Here is a 20,478-nt window from a genome sequence, read left to right as displayed (position 1 = left end):
CAACCAGTCACTAGAAATCAGCTTTAGAAAACAGAAAAGCCTCTATGTCTGGCCCAGAGCCTCACCCCCCTCTTCTCCTGCCCCTGGGAACCTGGTTTCCGGAAAGTGCTGCCCTGCCACTTCTCAACAGGCTGCACCCTGATTTGTCTTCTTGGTGCCATGGGGGATCATTAACTTCTGCAACTACCCACACTTTTCAAATGATGCAACGCTTACTATCACTAGGTGTACCTTGGTCCCCTGCAGTGACCGCAGGGGGCCGGAGGGGGTGTCTGTTATAGACCAGCAGGTGGGGCTTGGAGGCCCCACCCTCTCAGATCCTCGTCTTTCCCTCTCTCTTATTATTTCAGCAGGCTGTGAGAAGTTAATCTTCCTCTCCTGCAGCAGCTTTGCTTCTTTTCTATTCTGAGAGGAAGCCAAAACGAGAAGACCCCAGGTGGCCATGAACTCTGCCATCACCAGCTGTGAGCACCCCAACCCCTTGGTGAGTGCTGGTAGAAGAGAGGGGATGATAGCGGTGGGGGGTGTGTTAAGTATTAATTTCTCAGTCCTGTCCGACTCTTTGCAACGTCATGGACTGTAGCCCACCAGGCTCCTCTGTCCATGGGATTCTCCAGGCAAGAATACTGGAGTGGGCTGCCATTCCCTTCTCCAGGGGATCTTCCTGACCCAGGGATCAAACCCAGGTCTCCTGCATTGCAGGCAGATTGGTGGGGTAGCCGAAAAGAGGAAAGACTCTGGAGAAAGGTCCCAGCATGGAGTCCTAATGCTGATTCATAAGCAAGGTGGCTCGTGTTCTAAGTGAGACTTTGAATTGTTACAGCTGTTCTCTTGCCGCCACCCTCACAAGGCAAAGATTCCACCCTCGGTGCTAAACTTCGTGAAAGAATTACAAAGGAAGAAGGGAGAGCTGAAAGGTCCTCTTTGTTTTACTCTGTTGAATCTAGGTGTTTGTTTTCCAGGCTTATCAGCATTATGATTTCTTTGATCAGAAACCCTTTCTGAAGCAAAGCAAAGAGAAAGAGGAAAGCAGAGAGAGAATGAGGGTCCAGGAGTGGGGAGTTGACTGCACCGCCCCCCCACCCCCGACCCTCACAGACCTGTGGGCAAGGGCAAACTTGAGGTCACCTTCGGGAACAGCGAGGGAAGAGGCGTCTTCCACATACAGGGAGCGAGAGAGGCACTGAATGAACTTCTGTTGACTGAATGGCTGAAGTCCCAGCATTGTTTGCTTCCTTCAAGCCAGCGAAGCATGCACTTCTTTTACATACAAGGAAGCTGAGGCCCAGGGAAGTAAAGTGACAATAACCAATCTGGAGGCCTCTCCAGCTAGTTCTTGAGCCCTGCTCCCACCATTCTTTCCAGCCTAGTTTGGCCCCCTAAAAACAACCGGGGCGGGGGGTGGGGGGAGCTGACTGAGGGGGGACCCTCTGCCCACCATAGCCAGACAGAGCCTCTCCCCACCAGGCCCAGCCATGGTGTCTGTGGGACAGGTGCCATGCATGAGCCTGGGCTGGGCCCTCAGAACTGTCCCCTGGAGCCCGGCTGCCAGACCTTGCCCACTGCTAATCAGCCTTCTGGTAAAGAGACTGTGGCTGACTCTTCTGGAAAATTGTGACAGGCACCTCAGAGAAATTTCCTCTCTTCTCAGAATTCCTACTGCTGAAAGTAAAAATTCAAGTGGGCAAATTTAAAGCTTAGTTGGCTTTATTTTTTAAATTATTATTATGTCTTTTGACCACACCTCGTAGCATGCAGGATCTTAGTTCCCCTACCAGGGACTGGACCCAGGCCCCCTGCAGAGACAGTGTGGTATCTTAACCACTTGACTGCCAGGGAAGTCCACTCTAATTGGCTTTATTCAGTGATTCATGAAATGGACAGCATACCATCATAGAAGATAGATGGGAGCTTTGAGGAGCTGTACCAAATGGAGGAGTTTTATAGGCAGAAGGAGGCATGGCAAAGTTATTCTATCAAAGAGTGGATTGTTTCAGGCCAAGTCACTTTCCTGAAAAGCAGCCGTCTACCAGGCAGATCACTTCATTAGTTCTGACCAGATAATTCAAGACGGAATAGCAAAAGGTTACATTCCTGTAAGAGACCAAAACTGCATGCAATTAATTAGGTTAGGTATTAAGTCTTGGTTGGCTGATATGGGCTTAGCATTAGTTACTCCATTTTGGACCTTTAAAAATTTTTTTAAACACTCTGTTACCATCTCATAGACGCAAAAAAAAAAAAACAAAAAAAAAAAACCCAACTTGGGAAATAAGTTGAAGACTCTATTTCTGAAAGCTGTGATGTTTTCCACATCTTTAGCATACCTGAGGCCAATAGGGAGTGGTAGGGTCTGGGCACATATCTATCTTTATTCAGTGAACTGTCTTTTCATTTTCCTCAAAGCCTCGATCTCAGCACCCAGATTAAAAGGCCACTTTTCTGAGATGTTTTGGTTTTCCTGTGCATATTGCTTTGTTAGAACCTTCTAGGGATATAAACATGGGGAAGACAGATTCCCAGCCATGTTTGGAGAGACCTGGACAATCCCAATGGCTAGAGTCAGTTGACTGGAAGTGTTAGGAAACAAACCTAGGGGGCAAGTTGGGGAGTGGGAGGCTGTGTGGGGGATGGATAGAGTCAGAGGGCCAAGGGATTCATTTCCCCCCAGGAATCCTCCTTCCCACTGCTGTTCCCTCTGTGCCAGTCTCCTCCTGCTCTGCTCCAGGGAGACAACAGGCTGTCCCTGAACACACAGGAATGCATGCCAGCAACTGCCCTCGACCAGGAGAGGAGAGTTCCATTCTCCCATTTACAAGGGGACCTGGGACAAGCCGTGTAATCTCACTGAGCCTCAATCTCCTCTCTGGAAACTGGGTTGTGAGAATCAAACGAGAGGATGCACTGGAAGCTCTTTGCAAACTGTAAAGCGCTATAAAATGCCACACCTCAACGAATGCCTCTTTGAGCAAGTGTTTTCGTGAAATTACAGCCCATGTGTTGAGCTGATAGACTCTTCCAATCAGAAGAAAAGCTTGTGGCCCATCTTCTCATACCAGTGCTGACTCATGGGGAAACTTCATTAAGAGTTTATTCTTCCTTCAAAAAGGGGCTTAGAGGCATTCTTCTGCCACTATGAGTCAAAGACTTAAAAACAAGTTATTTATTTGGCCATACCAGGTCTTAGTTGCAGCATGTGAACTCTTGGTTGAGGCATGTGGAATCTAGTTCCCTGGCCAAGGATTGAACCTGGACCCCCTACATTGGGAGCTCAGAATCCTAACCCCTGGGCCACCAGGGAAGTCTGAGAGTTACAAAATTTTACTGACCAGGGATTTCCCTGGGATAAAGTCACTTCCCTCATCTGGATATGTACTGAGGTGGGGCTTTTTCCACCTCCATCTGGGAAGCCCCTGCTCTACAATATCTCTGGGACGTCACGTTTCCATGTATATCTTTAATATGCTAGTGACTCATCTCTGACACACAGGAATCTTAGCCCACTTGTACCTTCTTATTTTACTTTTTATCCCAGCACTTTCTGTAAGTGACACAAAGTGCTTTACAGCAAAAGACGTATTTTGATCAGGCCGTGTGCTTTCTACCAGCCATAGCTGACATGTTTCACAGAAGTCACACTCTTATCAGAGTGAGGAACCAGCTGTTCTCAAGGAAGAGAGCTTTTCTCCACTCTTAAGTTCTAATTTTTTTTTCCATGTTGAGCCTCATACAAGGACAATTTCCCAGAAAAGTGTTGTAAAGCAATTACAGAAGTGGTTTCCATAACCTCATCAGATCCAGATTGATATCCAGACAAAACTTAGAATATTCAGAGTCATCAGGCTGAGAACACTCTTTGAGTCATTGACTTTTTTTTTTAAAGATTTTTTTCTGATGTGGACCAATTTCAAAGTCTTTATTGAATTTGTTACAATACTTCTGTTTCATGTTTTGTTGTTTTGGTCACTGGGCATGTAGGATCTTAGCTCCCTGCCCTGGGATCAAACCCTCACTCCCTGCATTGGAAGGCAATCTTAACCAGGGGACCACCAGGGAAGTCCTGAGTCATTCATTGACTCCTAAATGGGGGGGGGGGGAGGCCCCAAACTAACATCCCCCCTACTGTCCCCCCCTACCCTCCCCCCACCCCCCGCCCCTTCGCCTTTCTGAGAATTCCAAGGGGTCTTGGGAGAAGGTATGAGGTGAGTTTGCTAGAGCTGTACCTGCCCGAGTCATGTGAGCTCATTCACAGGCACACATAACAGGAAGCCACATACACTTCTGAGCATTTTTGCAACCCTCCCAGAGTCAGAAGGGGACACGGAGTCTGAGAGAGGGGAAAGTGAAAGTGAAAGTGAAGTCACTCAGTCGTGTTGGACTCTTTGCGACCCCATGGACTGTAACCCACCAGGCTCCTCAGTCCATGGGATTTTCCAGGCAAGAATACTGGAGTGGGTTGCCATTTCCTTCTCCAGGGGATCTTCCCGACTCAGGGATCGAACCCGGGTCTCCCTCATTGTAGGCAGACGCTTGACAGTCTGAGCAGTGATGTGCTAATGGCTGCCAAGCAGGGGACGGACAGACCACCGCGGCCCCAGTTCAAACTGCGCGCTCTGTTGTTCTGTGTAGCCTCCGCAGCGTCAATCAACCAGCCAGCCAATCAACAGCCACTCTTTTTTCTTCTGCCCCTCCTCTTTTCTTCAGCAGGTTCTGCTGCTGCTGTGCCTATTGACTGCACCACGCGGTCACTAAAACCTCGCGATAAGTGCTCCGGAGTTCCCTCGGGCATCCTCCAGGCTATCTTTGGCTTGGCCTTGATCTGCTTAGGCAAAACCACCCTTCTTTCACATCCAACCCAAATACCAAAGCTGCATCAGTACAGCCTTCTTTTCAGGAATCCAAATAGATCAGCATAATGTTTCCAAAGAGTTCTCACCAGTTATGGATTTATTTTTAAAAGTTGATGAGAGAATCTTCATGGTCATTAATTTATACATGTGTTCATTTATTTATTTTCTCACTCAACAGATTGTGCTGTGAGCACTAACTCTGTGCTAGCGATGGAGTAGAGAAGTTATGGGACTTTATGGCCTTTTAGATGAGGAAACGTGTTTTATGGCTGTGAGGCATGCCTGGGGCTGTAGTCTGAGGCAGGAGAGAAGTCAGGGAAGGCTTCCTAGAGCAGGTTTGGGAGGCATGCTTCCAGGCATTGCTGAATAGATGAGTAGAAGCAAAACTCTTACATTTAAGTTTCAGAAACTAAATAATATATTCATGGGCAAATGCTGCACTGAGCCCCAAGAACAGGGTGACTCTGCAGACCTGTGTTGTGGCTGACTCAGTCCACCCACTCTCTGCAAGCCTGACGCAGCCCTGAGCTCCTCCCACTGCCTGGACCTCAGTGCCCTGGGATATTTTCTCCATCGCCAGTGATGGGGCCCCCACCTACTGGGAAGGAGTTGAGATCCGGTTTGCCAGTGCTCCATCCCATGGAAGAGGAGGACTGGCTTCCTCTATCTCCACGTGGAGATAGCACATCCATCCCACCCACTCCCCACTTCAGACAGAACTGTCCTTAGTTGCAGCTTCCCTGGTGGGATCTGAACAATACTCTTAAAATGGCAGTCCTTAACTGGGGGTGATTTTTACCCTACTGGTGACATTTGGCAATGTCTGTAGTCATTTTGGGTTGTTAGAACTGAAGGTGAGGGCAGGGGCTTGCCACTGGCATCTAGTGGGTCCAGGTCAAAGATGCTACTAAATATCCTGGAGTGCATTATATAGCCCCAACCCCTGCCATGTACACATACAACACAAGGAAGAATTATCCTGTCCAAAATGGCAATGGTGCTGAGGTTGAGAAACCCTGTCTTAGAATATAATGTTCCCTAGGGCCATCTTAGCAGCAGCAGCAGCAGGGACCAGTGCTGTCCTGGAAGTGGTAGGGGACAAACACCCAGTTCTTGAACTGGTGACTTTCTTGCTTCTCTCCACTTCAAAGCAACTGGTGACCCCTTCCCCTCCACTCATCTGCTTCTCCTTCTCCAGAGCAGGGCCACTGATCCTTAGGGAGAGCAGCCATCCTTAGGGAGCGATCCTTAGGGAGAGCCCACAAAATTGTGGGCAATTCTGTGCCCACAATTTTGCTCCCATTTCTTTCAAAATCAGAAGGAAAAAAAAAAGTTTTAGATGAAAGAGAAAATTTTTAGTATATAATAATATATCTTTATATCAATATAGTCACAAAAAATAGCAGATTTCTTCTATAGGAGGAGCCCATAGCATTGAAGTGATTAGCATTCCCAGGAGTCATAGTGCAGCTTCAGTTCAGAAGATGTTCTTTGAGGCTGTGCTGGAGTAAAGGGTGCTTGACCATGGAGGTTGGTCTTGGTATAGGTGCCTTTAACGTCTTTTCCAGAACTTCTCTGTGAGAAGCCCACACTATTTTCAGGGCACCCTGGCTGTGCCAATAGGCAGAACCTGCTCTTCTTCTGTGGTCTGACCAGGGCCTAGGACCCTGCTGGGGCTTGTCACCTAATTGCCTGATCTTCATGCTGGTGGCCTTACCCCCCCTCTGGCCATACTGAAGACATTGTTTTCCTGTTCCTCTCACCTACAGCTGCCCGAATGTCACTCAAGTGTGAGTTAAAAGCCTTTGAAACATGGGACCAGAAGCTTATCATAGTTATAGCAAATAATATATTTACTGGGCAGGCTTACTGTGCAGATCACAGAACTATGTGCTTCATGCTCTGTTTTTTTCCCCAGGTTTATTAGATGTAATTAACATATAACATTGTGTAAGTTTAAAGTGTCTAAGACATTGACCTGATACAACTATATGCTGCAAAATGATTACCACCATCAGTTCAGGCACTCAGTCATGTCTGACTCTTTTTTTTTTTTCCAACAATAATTATGGTATTTATTTAAAGTAATACACTTACAGCCAAAATAGTTCTACATTGTACATTTCACATTTAACCAACTTCATAAAAATACTTGAAAACAGCTGTACCCACAGATTTAGACTATTAAATTATTTCTTTGCCCATTCTTCTCTCTCTTTTCTTTCCCAAATAACCTCTTTCAGATATGGTTCAAGTTAGAATTTATCCTCCTCGTATTTTGTCCACTGCTCTTTAGGCAGGATCTGCTGCCTCATGCTGAGGTCCAGTGCTCTCTTAATGTGAAACACTCTGTCGTTATAAAGGTTCTCAGGTAGCCTTCTTATGGCTTCTTCTACATTGTCATTCTCATATATTGTGTCATCTCGCATGAAGCCCAGTTTATTGAACCTGACAGCATTGTAATGCCATTTTCGAATACCCTCCAGCCACCTGCTTGATGCTGAAACAGCTGGCCAGCCCGCCATATTGACCTGACACTGTGTCTGACTCTTTGCAACCCCATGAACCGCAGCACACCAGGCCTCCCTGTCCATCACCAACTCCCGGAGTCCACCCAAACCCATGTCCATCGAGTCAGTGATGCCATCCAACCATCTCATCCTCTGTCACCCCCTTCTCCTCCTGCCCTCAATCTTTCCCAGCATCAGGGTCTTTTCAAATGAGTCAGCTCTTCACATCAGGTGGCCAAAGTATTGGAGTTTCAGCTTCAACATCAATCCTTCCACTGAACACCCAGGACTGATCTCCTTTAGGATGGACTGGTTGGATCTTCTTGCAGTCCAAGGGACTCTCAAGAGTCTTCTCCAACACCACAGTTCAAAAGCATCAATTCTTCGGCTCTCAGCTTTCTTTATAGCCCAACTCTCACATCCATACATGACTACTGGAAAAACCATAGCCTTGACTAGACGGACCTTTGTTGACAAAGTAATGTCTCTGCCATAGCAGTTATTAATAGATTCCTAGATGTCGCTAGTGGTCAAGAACTGCCTGTCAATGCAGGAGACTTAACAGATCTGGGTTTGATCCCTGGGCCAGGTAGGTCCCCTGGAGGAGGGCATGGCTACCCACTCCAATATTCTTGCTTGGAGAATCCCATGGACAGAGAAACCTGGCAGGCTATGGCCCGTGGGGTCTCAAAGAGTCGGACACAACTGAAGTGACTTAGTGAGTTAGCAGCAGTTATTAGTAGTTAGCACCTCCATCACGTCATGCAGTCACCACTTCATTTTTGTGCTGAGAACATTTAGGATTTACTCTCTTAGCAACTTTCAAATATATAATACAATTATTAACTATAATCACCACACTGTACATTAGTTTCCCAGAACCTATTCATGTTAAACTATTTGTTTGTATCCCTTGAGTAACATCTCCCCATTTCTTCATGTTCCAATTTAAATTTTTCATCTATGAAGTAGGTGTTATTAACATTTTTGTTACACAGATCAGAAAAATAAGGCTTATACATGTCAATAATTTGCCCATGTTTGGTAAACTATATAGCCAATAAATTAGAGGAGAGAGTTTATGAGTTGAAGTTAATTTGTAGTAACCTTAAAGGAATGTAACTTGGCTATTGACCCTGCTGCTACTGCTGCTGCTAAGTCACTTCAGTCGTGTCTGACTCTGTGTGACCCCATAGACGGCAGCCCACCAGGCTCCCCCGTCCTTGGGATTCTCCAGGCAAGAACACTGGAGTGGGTTGCCATTTCCTTCTCCAATGCATCAAAGTGAAAAGTGAAAGTGAAGTCACTCAGTCATGTCCGACTCTTAGCAACCTCATGGACTGCAACCTACCAGGCTGCTCTGTCCATGGGATTTTCCAGGCAAGAGTACTGGAGTGGGGTGCCATTGCCTTCTGTGGCTATTGACCCTAGAACATTCTATATGCTCTACACTTATTTACATTTGTGTTATGTCCATTCATTCCACCATTTACACAGTCTACACTGAGCATTGGGGTTGTTCTAGAAGCTGGGACAACAAAGGAGAGTAAGGCACAGTGAATGCATCCTAGGAATTCAGTTCCAGCAGCAGAAATGGATAAGGAAATAGTCCATTGTAATAAACACATTATGATAAGGGCTTTGGCACAGGGCTGGCCTGTGGGAGCATAAACACCGGCAGCTACATCATCTGGGTCAGAATCCCTATTTCCTTGCACTTTTTCTTGAGAAACCCACTTTTCTTTCTTTCTTTTTTTTTTTTTGGCTACACCATGTGGGATCTTAGTTCTCAGACAAAGGATTAAACCCTTGCCCTTGGCAGTGAAAACATGAAGTCCTAACCACTAAATGAATCATCAAGGAATTCCTCTGCCCATTTCCTGACCATGGAGTTGATCCCCATTCGTTCTTCCACAAAGTTTATTTTCTGTTAGGGCTTGCTGCAGATGTGTAATATAAAAAGTCACTGGTCTTTTGAGTCTGAATCTAGAAACCACAAGCTGGCCAGCATATATCACAATACCATTGTTCTTGCTTCTAGAAAGCTGTCCATCTGTCTGGTTGTAATAAGAAAGGGAAACTAAGCCCCCCCCCCCCTGCCTCTGGGGCTCCTGGGCACAGAAGCCTTTCCATGTCCCTTGTTCTCTGTTTGTGGGGAACAGACTCCAGCCTCCATGACCTTCCCTGAGTCCCAAAGGGTAGATTCAAACCGTTGCTAACCAAGGAAAGGAGGGGATTTGGAGATAACAGAGAGCAGCCAGGAAACAATAGTGCAGGCTTTGGGCAAGGTCCTGGTTCCACCTCAAGAGATAAAACAATATCTTTCGAGCTCTTTAAAGAACTAAAGTAGAAGCAGTGACAGACTTTATTTTCTTGGGCACCAAAATCACTGTGCATGGTGACTGCAGCCATGAAATTAAAAGACATTTGCTCCTTGGAAGGAAAGCTATGACAAGCCTAGGAAGCATGTTAAAAAGCAGAGATATCACTTTGCCAACAAAGGTCCATGTAGTCAAAGCTATGGTTTTCCCAGTAGTCATGTATGGATGTGAGAGTTAGACCACAAAGAAGGCTGAGTGTCAAAGAATTGATGCTATCAAGTTGTGATGCTGGAGAAGACTCTTGAGAGTCCCTTGGACTGCAAGGAGATCAAACCAGTCAATCCTAAAAGAATCAATCCTGAATATGAATTAGAAGGACTGATGCTGAAGCTCCGATACTCTGGCCTTTTGATGCAAAGAGCCCAATCACTGGAAAGGACCCTGATGGTGGAAAAGATTGATGGCAAAAGGAGAAGAGGATGACAGAGGATGAGAGGGTTAGATAGCATCACTGACTCAATGGATATGAATTTGATCAAAGTCTAGGAGATAGTGAAGGACAGGGAAGACTGGCATGCTGCAGTGCATGGGTTCACAAAGAGTGGGACATGACTTAGCTACTGAACAGCAATAACAAAAGGACTAAAACCCCCCAATAAATAGAAGATGTCACCATTCTTTTTATTTATTTGTTTGTTTTAATTGAAGGATAATTGCTTTACAGAATTTTGTTGTTTTCTGTCAAACCTCAATATGAATCAGCCATAGGTATATATATATCTGCTCCCTCTGAACCTCCCTCCCATCTTCCTCCCTATCCCACCCCTCTAGGTTAATACAGAGCCCCTGTTTGAGCTTCCTGAGACATACAGCAAATTCCCATGGCTATCTATTTTACATATGGTAATGTAAGTTTCCATGTTACTCGCTCCATACATCTCACCTCTCCTCCCCTCTTCCCATGTCCATAAGCTTATTCTCTCTGTCTGTTTCTCTATTGCTGCCCTGCAAATAAATTCTTCAGTACCATCTTTCTAGATTCTGTATATATGCGTTGGTATATACCCACTCCAGTACTAGTACTCTTGCCCAGAAAACCCCATGGACAGAGGAGCCTGGTAGACTGCAGTCCATGGGGTCGCTAAGAGTCAGACACGACTGGGCGACTTCACTTTCACTTTTCACTTTCATGCATTGGGGAAGGAAATGGCAAACCCACTCCAGTGTTCTTGCCTTGAGAATCCCAGGGCCAGGGGAGCCTGGTGGGCTGCCAACTATGGGTTCACACAGAGTCGGACACGACTGAAGTGACTTAGCAGCAGCATATGATATTTATCTTTCTCTTTCTGACTTACTTCACTCTGTATAATAGGCTCTAGGTTCATCCACCTCATTAGAACTGACTCAAATGCATTCCTTTTTATGGCTGAGTAATATTCTATTGTGAATATGTACCACTTCTTTATCCATTCATCTGTCCATGGACATCTAGGTTGCTTCCATGTTCTAGCTATTGTAAATAGCACTGCGATGAACAATGGGATACATGTGTCTTTTTCAATTTTTGTTTCCTCAGGGTATATGCCTAGGAGTGGGATTGCTGGGTCATATGGTGGTTTTATACCTAGTTTTTTAAGGAGGAAGATGTCACCATTCTTCATTCCAGATTAAAGGAACCTCAAACTCATAAGATCGTGTGTGTTAGTCACTCAGTCATATCTGACTCTTTGCAACCCCATGGGCTTCAGACAACCAGGCTCCTGTGTCCATGGAATTCTCCAGGCAAGAATACTGTAATGGGTAGCCATTCCCTTCTCCAGAGGATCTTCCCAACTCAGGGATCAAAGCTGGGTCTCCTGCATTGTAGGTGGATTCTTTACTGTCTGAGCTACCAGGGAAGCCCAAGAACAAGGTTCTCATCAGATTACCTGAGAGCAGATTAAAGCAGTGCCCTGTACACAGTCTTCTCTTGTGTTGTCGGAAGAGGGTGTTTGCTGGACCAGTGCGTTCTCTTGGCAAAACTCTATTAGCCTTTGCCCTGCTTCATTCCATACTCCAAGGCCAAATTTACCTGTTACTCCAGGTGTTTCTTGACTTCCTACTTTTGCATTCCATTCCCCTATAATGAAATGGACATCTTTTTGGGGTGTTATTTCTAGAAGGTCTTGTAGGTCTTCATAGAACTGTTCAACTTCAGCTTCTTCAGCATTACTGGTTGGGGCACAGACTTGGATTACCATGATATTGAATGGTTTGCCTTGGAAATGAACTGAGATCATTCTGTCGTTTTTGAGATTGTATCCAAGTACTGCATTTCAGACTCTTTTGTTGACTATGATTCTTACTGCATTTCTTCTAAGGGATTCTTGCCCATGGTAGTACATATAATGGTCATCTGAGTTAAATTCACCCATTCCAGTCCATTTTAGTTCGCTGATCCCTAAAATGTTGATGTTCACTCTTACCATCTCCTGTTTAACCACTTCCAATTTGCCTTGATTCATCGACCTAACATTTCAGGTTCCTATGCAATATTGCTCTTTACAGCATCAAACTTTACTTCCATCACCAGTCACATCCACAACTGGGTGTTGTTGTTGCTTTGGCTCCATCTCTTCATTCTTTCTGGAGTTAGTTCTCCACTATCTCCAGTAGCATATTGGGCACATACCAACCTGGAGGGTTTCTCTTTCAGCGTCCTATCTTTTTGCCTTTTCATACTGTTCATGGGGTTCTCAAGGCATGAATATTGAAGTAGTTTGGCATTCCTTTCTCCAGTAGACCATGTTTTGTCAGAACTGTCCACCATGATCTGTCTGTCTTGGGTAGCCCTACATGGCAATGGCTCATAGTTTCATTGAGTTAGACAAGACTGTAGTTCATGTGATCAGATTGGTTAGTTTTCTGTGTCATAGCAAATATCTTCTTCCAACAACACAGAGAAGACTCTACACATGGATATAAGCAGATGGTCAACACCAAAATCAGACTGATTATATTCTTTGCAACCAAAGAAGGAGAAGCTCTATACAGTCAGCAAAAACAAGACCAGGAGCTGACTGTGGCTTAGATAATGAAAACCTTATTGCCAAATTCAGACTTAAATTGAAGAAAGTAGGGAAAACCACTAGACCATTCAGGTATGACCTAAATCAAATCCCTTACAGTGGAAATGAGAAATAGAGTCAAGGGATTAGATCTGATAAACAGAGTGCCTGAAGAACTATGGATGCAGGTTTGTGACATTGTACAGGAGGCAGGGATCAAGACCATCCTCAAGAAAAAGAAATGCAAAAGGGCAAAATGGTTGTCTGAGGAGGCCTTACAAATAGCTGTGAAAAGAGAAATGAAAGGCAAAGGAGAAAAGGAAAAATATACCCATTTGAATGCAGAGTTCCAAAGAATAGCAGGGAGAGGTAAGAAAGCCTTCCTCAGTGATCAGTGCAAAGAAATAGAGGAAAGCAACAGAATGGGAAAGACTAGAGATCTCTTCAAGAAAATTAGAGATACCAAGGGAACATTTCATGCAAAGATGGGCACAATAAAGGACAGAAATGGTAGGGACCAAACAGAAGCAGGAGATATTAAGAAGAGGTGGCAAGAATACACAGAAGAACTATACAAAAAAGATCTTCATGACCCAGGTAATCATGATGGTGTGATCACTCACCTAGAGCCAGGCATCCTGGAATGTGAAGTCAAGTGGGCCTTAGGAAGCATCACTACAAACAAAGCTAGTGGAGGTGATGGAATTCCAGTTGAGCTATTTCAAATCCTAAAAGATGATGCTGTAAAGTGCTGCACTCAATATGCCAGCAAATTTGGAAAACTCAGCAGTGGCCACAGGACTGGAAAATATCAGTTTTCATTCCAATCCCAAAGAAAGCCAATGCCAAAGAATGTTCAAACTACCCCACAATTGCACTTATCTCACACACTAGCAAAGTGATGCTCAAAATTCTCCAAGCCAGGCTTTAACAGTACGTGAACCGTGAACTTCCAGATGTTCAAGCTGGTTTTAGAAAAGGCAGAGGAACCAGAGACCAAATTGCCAACAACTGTTGGATCATCGAAAAAGCAACAGAGTTCCAGAAAAACATCTGCTTTTTTGACTATGCCAAAGCCTTTGAATGTGTGGATCACAACAAACTGTGGAAAATTCTTCAAGAGATGGGAATACCAGACCATCTGACCTGCCTCCTGAGAAATCTATATGCAGGTCAGGAAGCAACAGTTAGAACTGGACATGGAACAACAGACTGGTTTCAAATAGGAAAAGGAGTACATCAAGGCTGTATATTGTCACCTTTCTTATTTAACTTTTGTGCAGAGTACATCATGTGAAACACTGGGCTGGATGAAGCACAAGCTGGAATCAAGATTGCCAGGGAAAATATCAATAACCTCAGATATGCAGATGACACCACCCTTATGTCAGAAAGCGAAGAAGAACTAAATGAAAGTGAAAGTGATGAAAGTGAAAGGAGGAGAGTGATGAAAGTGAAGGAGGAGAGTGAAAAAGTTGGCTTAAAACTCAACATTTGGAAAACTAAGATCATGGCATCCAGTCCCATCACTTCATGGCAAATAGATGGGGAAGCAATGGAAACAGTGGCTGACTTTTTTTGGGAGGGGCTCCAAAATCACTGCAGATGGTGACAGCAGCCATGACATTAAAAGATGCTTGCTCCTTAGAAGAAAAGCTATGACCAACCTAGACAGCATATTAAAAAGCAGAGACCTTACTTTGCCAACAAAGGTCTATCTAGTCAAAGCTATGGTTTTTCCAGTAGTCATGTATGGATGTGAGAGTTGGACTATAAAGAAAGCTGAGCACCAAAGAATTGATGCTTTTGAACTGTGGTGTTGGAGAAGACTCTTGAGGGTCTCTTGGGCTTCAAGGAGATGCAGCCAGTCCATCCTAAAGGAAATCAGTCCTGAATGTTCATTGGAAGGACTGATGCTGAAGCTGAAACTCCAGTACTTTGGCCACTTAATGGGAAGAACTGAGTCATTTGAAAAGACCCTGATGCTGGAAAAGATTGAAGGCGGGAGGTGAAGGGGATGACAGAGGATGAGATGGTTGGATGGCATCACCAACTCGATGGACATGAGTTTGAGTAAGCTCCGGGAGCTGGTGATGGACAGGGAGGCCTGGCACGGCAGCCCATGGGGTCACAGAGAGTTGGACACAACTGAGCAACTGAACTGAACTGTACATGGCCTGATCTTATTAGCAGCCCCACGCTTGAGCCGTTGCTATAAAACTTCTCACCAAATCCCTCTGGGTGGAGACACATGGTTTTCGAGGGCAGGAGCCATTGTGTTCCCCTTTGCCTGGCAAAGCAATGAGCTATTCTTTTCTACTTCATCCAAAACTCTGTCTCTGAGATTTGATTTGACACTGGTACATAGAGGCCAAACTTTTGGCATCAAAATGCACTTGATTCTTCTTGAAATGCTCAAACGTGTTTTTGTCTTTTTCCCAGCAGAGGGGTGATGGTGTGCTCAGCTCCCATGAAAGTGACAAAGGCAGAAAGAAGGATGGCCAGCTCAAGACTCCCAGCAGCAGCCACCTGGCTTATGGCATCCTGGATTTCCCACCATGGTATCTCTGTATCTTCTTGGGGATCCAGGTAAGGCCACACAGAAGCATTGGGTGCAAGGAGGCTCTGTCTCAAAAGGCACATCAACACACATGGATCAAATTAGTCAAGATCTAACTTCAGTTGCTTATGTTCTTGGCTTCCGTATTGTGAACCTTTTGGGGACTCAAGGCTCCTCCAGGCTTTCTTTTCTCCCAAGGAGTTTGGGGATGGGGGCAGGGAGTTAGGGGAAGTTTCTCCCCCATGTTAAGCTACTAGGTCACATCAAGGACACCAACTGGGCCATTGTGAGGTTTTTTTTTTTTTTTCCCCAAGATGCCAATTTTAATTTGTTTGGAAACAACTGAAATGTTTGATAACCAGTGCTTGGGGAATATTGGAAAACAAGCATTGTCAAACACTTGTTGGAATGTTATCTGGTGCAACTTTTCTATTTACTGGTAAAATACATGTTATTTAACCCAGGCCTTAATGCTTAAGAATTTCTCTGTAAAGAATTCCCCAGTGGTCCAGTGGTTAAGAGTCCATCATTTCACTGCCAAGGCATGGGTTCAATCCCTGGTGGGGGGAACTAAGTTCCCACAAATCATGTGGCCTGGCCAAATTAAAAAAAAATTTTTTTTTAAACAATTTCTGTCTAGATATGCTGGCAAGACTTGTTAAGATAAGTACAAAGATGTTCTATTGATTAATCATAAAATCACAACAACAAGCAAAACCCAGAAACACCCCCAAAATATCCATCTTGGAGAACTGTGGCATATTCTAACAAATAATTTTTTAATGTAGCTGTTAGAAATAGAAAGATATATTTACCTTACAGTTAAAAAATGATCACCAACATAGATTAAGTGAAAAAAGTCAAGTAAATAACTGTGTATAGTGTGATCTTTTTTTATGTTAAAGACTAACAAACAAAAAAAGAGAACAGCAGAAATAAGTATATGTAGTAATTTTTGCATGTCTTGAAGGAATCATAAGAAACTAATAGAGGTATTTAACCTTGGGTTGAGGAACTAGAAAAAGGAAAGTAGTTTTCAACTTTCACTATTTGTTTTGTAACTTTTTGTAGCTTGAATCTTTAATCTCATAGATGGATTTGTTTTCATTTTAATCCCAAAATGTTCAATGTGGAATATCAGGGGTGGGATATACTTTTCTGTTTTCATCCTTGTGCTTTTCCATAAAAGAAGAGAAGCAAATGTCTTACTATTTTTAAAAATATTATTGTGAGCCAATAAAATGGATAATGCAGATACTTTATTATGAAAGGGTGTTGAATTTGTTAAATTTTTTTTCTGCATCCATTGGGGTGATGTGATTTTTATTTTTCATTTTATTAATATGGTGTATCATATTTATTGATCTGTACATATTTAACATTCCAGGGATAAAAATCCTACTTAATCATGGCATATGACCCTTTTAATGTACTATAGAATGCTGTTTGCTAGAATTTCATTGAGCATTTTTGCATCTATATCCATGAGGGATACTGGCCTGTAATTTTCTTTCCTCGTAGGGTCCTTATCTTGCTTTGGAATCAGGGTTATGTGAAAGTCGCTCAGTTGCGTCTGACTCCTTGCAACCCCATGGACTGTAACCTGCTAGGCTCCTCTGTCCAAGGGATTTTCCAGGCAAGAATACTGGAGCCGCTTGCCATTTCCTTCTCCAGGGGATCCTCCCAATCCAGGGATCAAACCTGGGTCTCCTGCATTGCGGGCAGATTCCTTATGGTCTGAGCCACAACCCCATCAGGGTTATGCTGGATTGTAAAATGAGTTTGAGAGTGTTCCCTCCTCTTAAATTTTTTGGAGGAGTTTGGGAAGGCTTGGTGTTAATTCTTCTTTAGATATTTGATAGAATTTGCCAGTGAAACCATCTGGTCTTGGGCTTTTCTTTGTTGGGAAATTTTGATTACTGTTTTAGTTGCCTCACTAGTCATTGGTCTGTTCAGATTTTCTATTCTTCATGATTCAGTCTTGGCAAGTTGCATGTTCTAGTAATCTATCCATTTCTTCTAGATTATCCAATTTCTTGGTGTGTAATGTTACTATTGTTTTATGGTACTTTGTATTTCTATTGTATCATATCTCATTTTATTTGAGTCCTCTCTCCTTTTTTCTGAGTTTAGCTAAGGGTTTGCTTATCTTAAAAGAGCTCTAGTTTTGTTGATTTTTTCTATGGTTTTTCATTTCATTTATTTCTGTTCTGATCTGTATTTTTTCCCTCTCTTCTTCAAACTTGAGACTCAGTTTGTTCTTCCTTTTCTAGTTCTTTGAGAAATAAAGTTAAGTTGTTTATTTGAGACCTTTTTTCTTTCTTAATGTAGGTATACATTGTTATAAACTGTCCTCTTAGAACTGCTTTTGCTGCATCCCATTAGTTTTGGTATGTTGTATTTCCATTTTCATTTGTCTTAAGTTATGTTTTATTTCCCTTTTGATTTCTTCTTTGACCCATTGGTTGTTCAGGATGTGTTTCTTAATTTCCACCAATTTGTGTCCAGTTTCCTTCCTCTTATTGATTTTCAGTTTCAGACCATCGCAGACAGAAAAGATTGTTGGTTTGATTTCAGTCGTCTTAAATTTCCTGATGCTGTTTTGTGACCTAATGTATAATCAGTCTTGAAGAACGTGCTCAGGCCTTCCTGGTCAATGGTCTTGCCCTCACCTTGTGCCTTATTTTAATAATGAGCCTCTTGTCTTATTCCTTTTCTTAAGGCCACTTCCTTGGTTCCCGTTACATCCTCCTGCACTGTGTCCCTACCTTGGTTTCTTACCTAGAACAGCAGTTCTCAGCCCCAGGGTCCTGCCTTTGAAGCCCAGACCTTCTGGTTGTGTCCCTGCTTCTTGCTGCCAGGGCTTCCTAGTTCCTGCCACTTGCCTGGATCTCCTCTGAGACCAGCGATTGAGCCTCCAGTGGGAGGAATAGGATTAGGCGGAGTAGGCAGCCACAGCATCTCTAAGTCTGTCTCCTCTCTCTGCTCTGCCCACAGCACTTCCTCACGGCCCTAGGGGGGCTTGTGGCAGTGCCGCTCATCCTGGCCAAGGACCTGTGTTTGCAGCATGATCCCCTGACCCAGAGCTACCTCATCAGCACCATTTTCTTTGTCTCTGGCATCTGCACTCTCCTGCAAGTATTTTTAGGAATCAGGTAGGTAAAACTCCTCCCCATGGATTCTGACTTTTATCTCCCAGGGTAGCAATAAGATTTGCTTGGCTTGTAGCCTGAGATGAGTTAGAAAGCTGGTGTGACATGATAGAGGGAGCAAAGGATCAGAAATAAGCACCTGAGTTGAAGTCCCAGCTCCAACATTTACTATCTACATTAGCCAGAGTTCTTGGTTAAAGGAATACAAATAGCTACAGGTAGCCATGCTTGAAACCTTTTACCTTTGCAAATTCTACAAGGCTTGTGGCTAGTGAACACACTGTGGGGACTCCTCCCTGGACTTTAGAAGGAGCAGTGCAAGTGAGGGAATCTTCACTGTAAGTCTGCTTGTGACCTAATCTGTGCCAGGTCTGTGCCCAGTTTTGGAGATGCAGAGGAACATGAAAAACATTCCCTACGATGTGCTTCTGTCCAACCTGTCTTGTGAGAAAATTACTTGAGAGGAAAAATTACTATTTATTCTTTTTTTCCTTCCAGTTGTAATTGTCAGACAACACTGTATAAGTGACAGCATGAGGATTTGACTTACATACGTCAAGAAATGATTAGCGCAGTAAATTTAATGAACATCCATCATCTCACATAGATACAAAATTAAAGAAACAGAAAAAAAATTTCCTTCTGATGAGAACTCAGGATTTACTCTATCATTTATTTATCCTTTGTCAATTATCTGAATCAAACTACAAGTGAAGGCTGTTACAAGGTGGCTGATTATTCCAAGATAGGCTGCCTGTAGAGAGTACCTAGAGAATATTCCTTCCTAACCTAGTCTTCTTGCCTAAATCAAATCAAAGACTCTTTCCAAAGTGCTGCTTTTGCAAGTCATTTACAGGAGATATACCAGTGCTTAAGGTCTCCTATTTTTGTTGAGGAGAGGGGTTTAGAGCCTACATCTTTGTCAGATTATTTCCCTTCTCTCTCTTCCTTCTTTTGTCATCATCTCTGAGAGCCAAGATTTCTTCCAAACCCCCCACCAAGCACTGAGAGAGGTTTAAGGTTTGGTCTGGTCTGTTTCTCAAGTCCCTGAAATCCAGGCCCCCTCCTACCTTCCCAGGATCAACCCCTGGAGTGACAGGTGCCGCAGTAGCGAGGCCTTGCAGCCACCTGCCTGGACACCCAGGAGGTCCCACCCCTGGGCCGCCCCGTGGAGAGTTACATACACAAGGCTCTTCTGGATGGGGGAGCTCCTTGCCTTAAACTGAGATGGTGTTCACTATAATAATGGAAAAAGGTTGATCTTGGAAGCTGGGGGCCTGAATTCTAGTTCTGGCTTCTGTGTTGTGGGAACCTGCACAAGCCATTCACCCTCTCTAAAACCCAGTGTTCTCATCTGTAAAATGAGGGAGTTGAAGTGTGTCGTATCTGTAAGTCCTTTCATCTCTAATATGTGGACACCTGTGTTGTTGACAGAGAAGATGATGCAGTACTATGTTCCAACTGGAATCTCAGTACTGAGGGTGCTTGTGGGCCTCGCCTTTTGGTAAACCCTGTGAGAGGTGTAACAAAATCAGAAGATAGAGTTAAAAGGATCTGTTTACCTAAACATGCAAAGAAAGAGGGAAATAAAATTAAGAAATAAAGCCATGCTAATGTCTTAGACTAAGATGGGGACAGGAATACACCTGAGATTATTTCCCCAAAATAGCCTTCCTGTTTGGAGACTAACAAGTACAGTAGCTCATTAGAGACATTAGAAATTATAAAACTAGCTGATAGCCTGTGAATCAAAGGCCTAGTAGATTTGATTGCAGGTTATCAGATAAACAGTATTTAATGATGTACTTTTTTAGACTGTAAACAACAATGCTGATACTGCAATAAGATTTCAGAAGGTGTTAATGATTAAAACCATGTTAAATAGTCAAAGGGAATGATAAGAGGCAATAACGGCTTCCCGAATAAGAGCTGGAGAGCGCAGTGCCCACTGCGGAGCAGGCAGCTGCAGCCCTGGGCAGAGGGATGGCTGCCTCCCTGGTGTGACTTTAGGGTCTTGGATGGATCTCCCAAGGCCCTT

At 43.9% G+C, this 20,478-nt stretch overlaps 1 protein-coding gene and 1 pseudogene across 2 annotated transcripts in view; one reads left to right on the top strand and one right to left on the bottom strand.

Annotated features, from left to right (window-relative positions):
- The first annotated feature begins 370 nt into the window (after positions 1-370).
- LOC122438673 (solute carrier family 23 member 2-like) overlaps positions 371-20,478 on the top strand; it is a 57,365-nt gene continuing 37,257 nt past the window's right edge. Inside the window, exons 1-3 of one of the 2 annotated variants that reach the window (XM_043463785.1) lie at positions 371-484; positions 15,174-15,317; positions 18,286-18,443. In XM_043463785.1, the coding sequence (XP_043319720.1) occupies positions 443-484; positions 15,174-15,317; positions 18,286-18,443 (344 nt within the window). In that variant the 5' untranslated portion in view covers positions 371-442. Of the gene's footprint in view, positions 485-15,170; positions 15,318-18,285; positions 18,444-20,478 lie in introns of both variants that reach the window. The other variant, XM_043463786.1, reaches the window with a different exon arrangement.
- On the bottom strand, positions 6,987-7,384 carry LOC122438675 (annotated as a pseudogene).

The sequence above is a fragment of the Cervus canadensis genome, chromosome 3 (assembly GCF_019320065.1).
Source record: "Cervus canadensis isolate Bull #8, Minnesota chromosome 3, ASM1932006v1, whole genome shotgun sequence".
Classification (NCBI taxonomy): Eukaryota; Metazoa; Chordata; class Mammalia; order Artiodactyla; family Cervidae; genus Cervus; species Cervus canadensis.
This window is presented reverse-complemented; position numbering and strand designations above follow the sequence as displayed.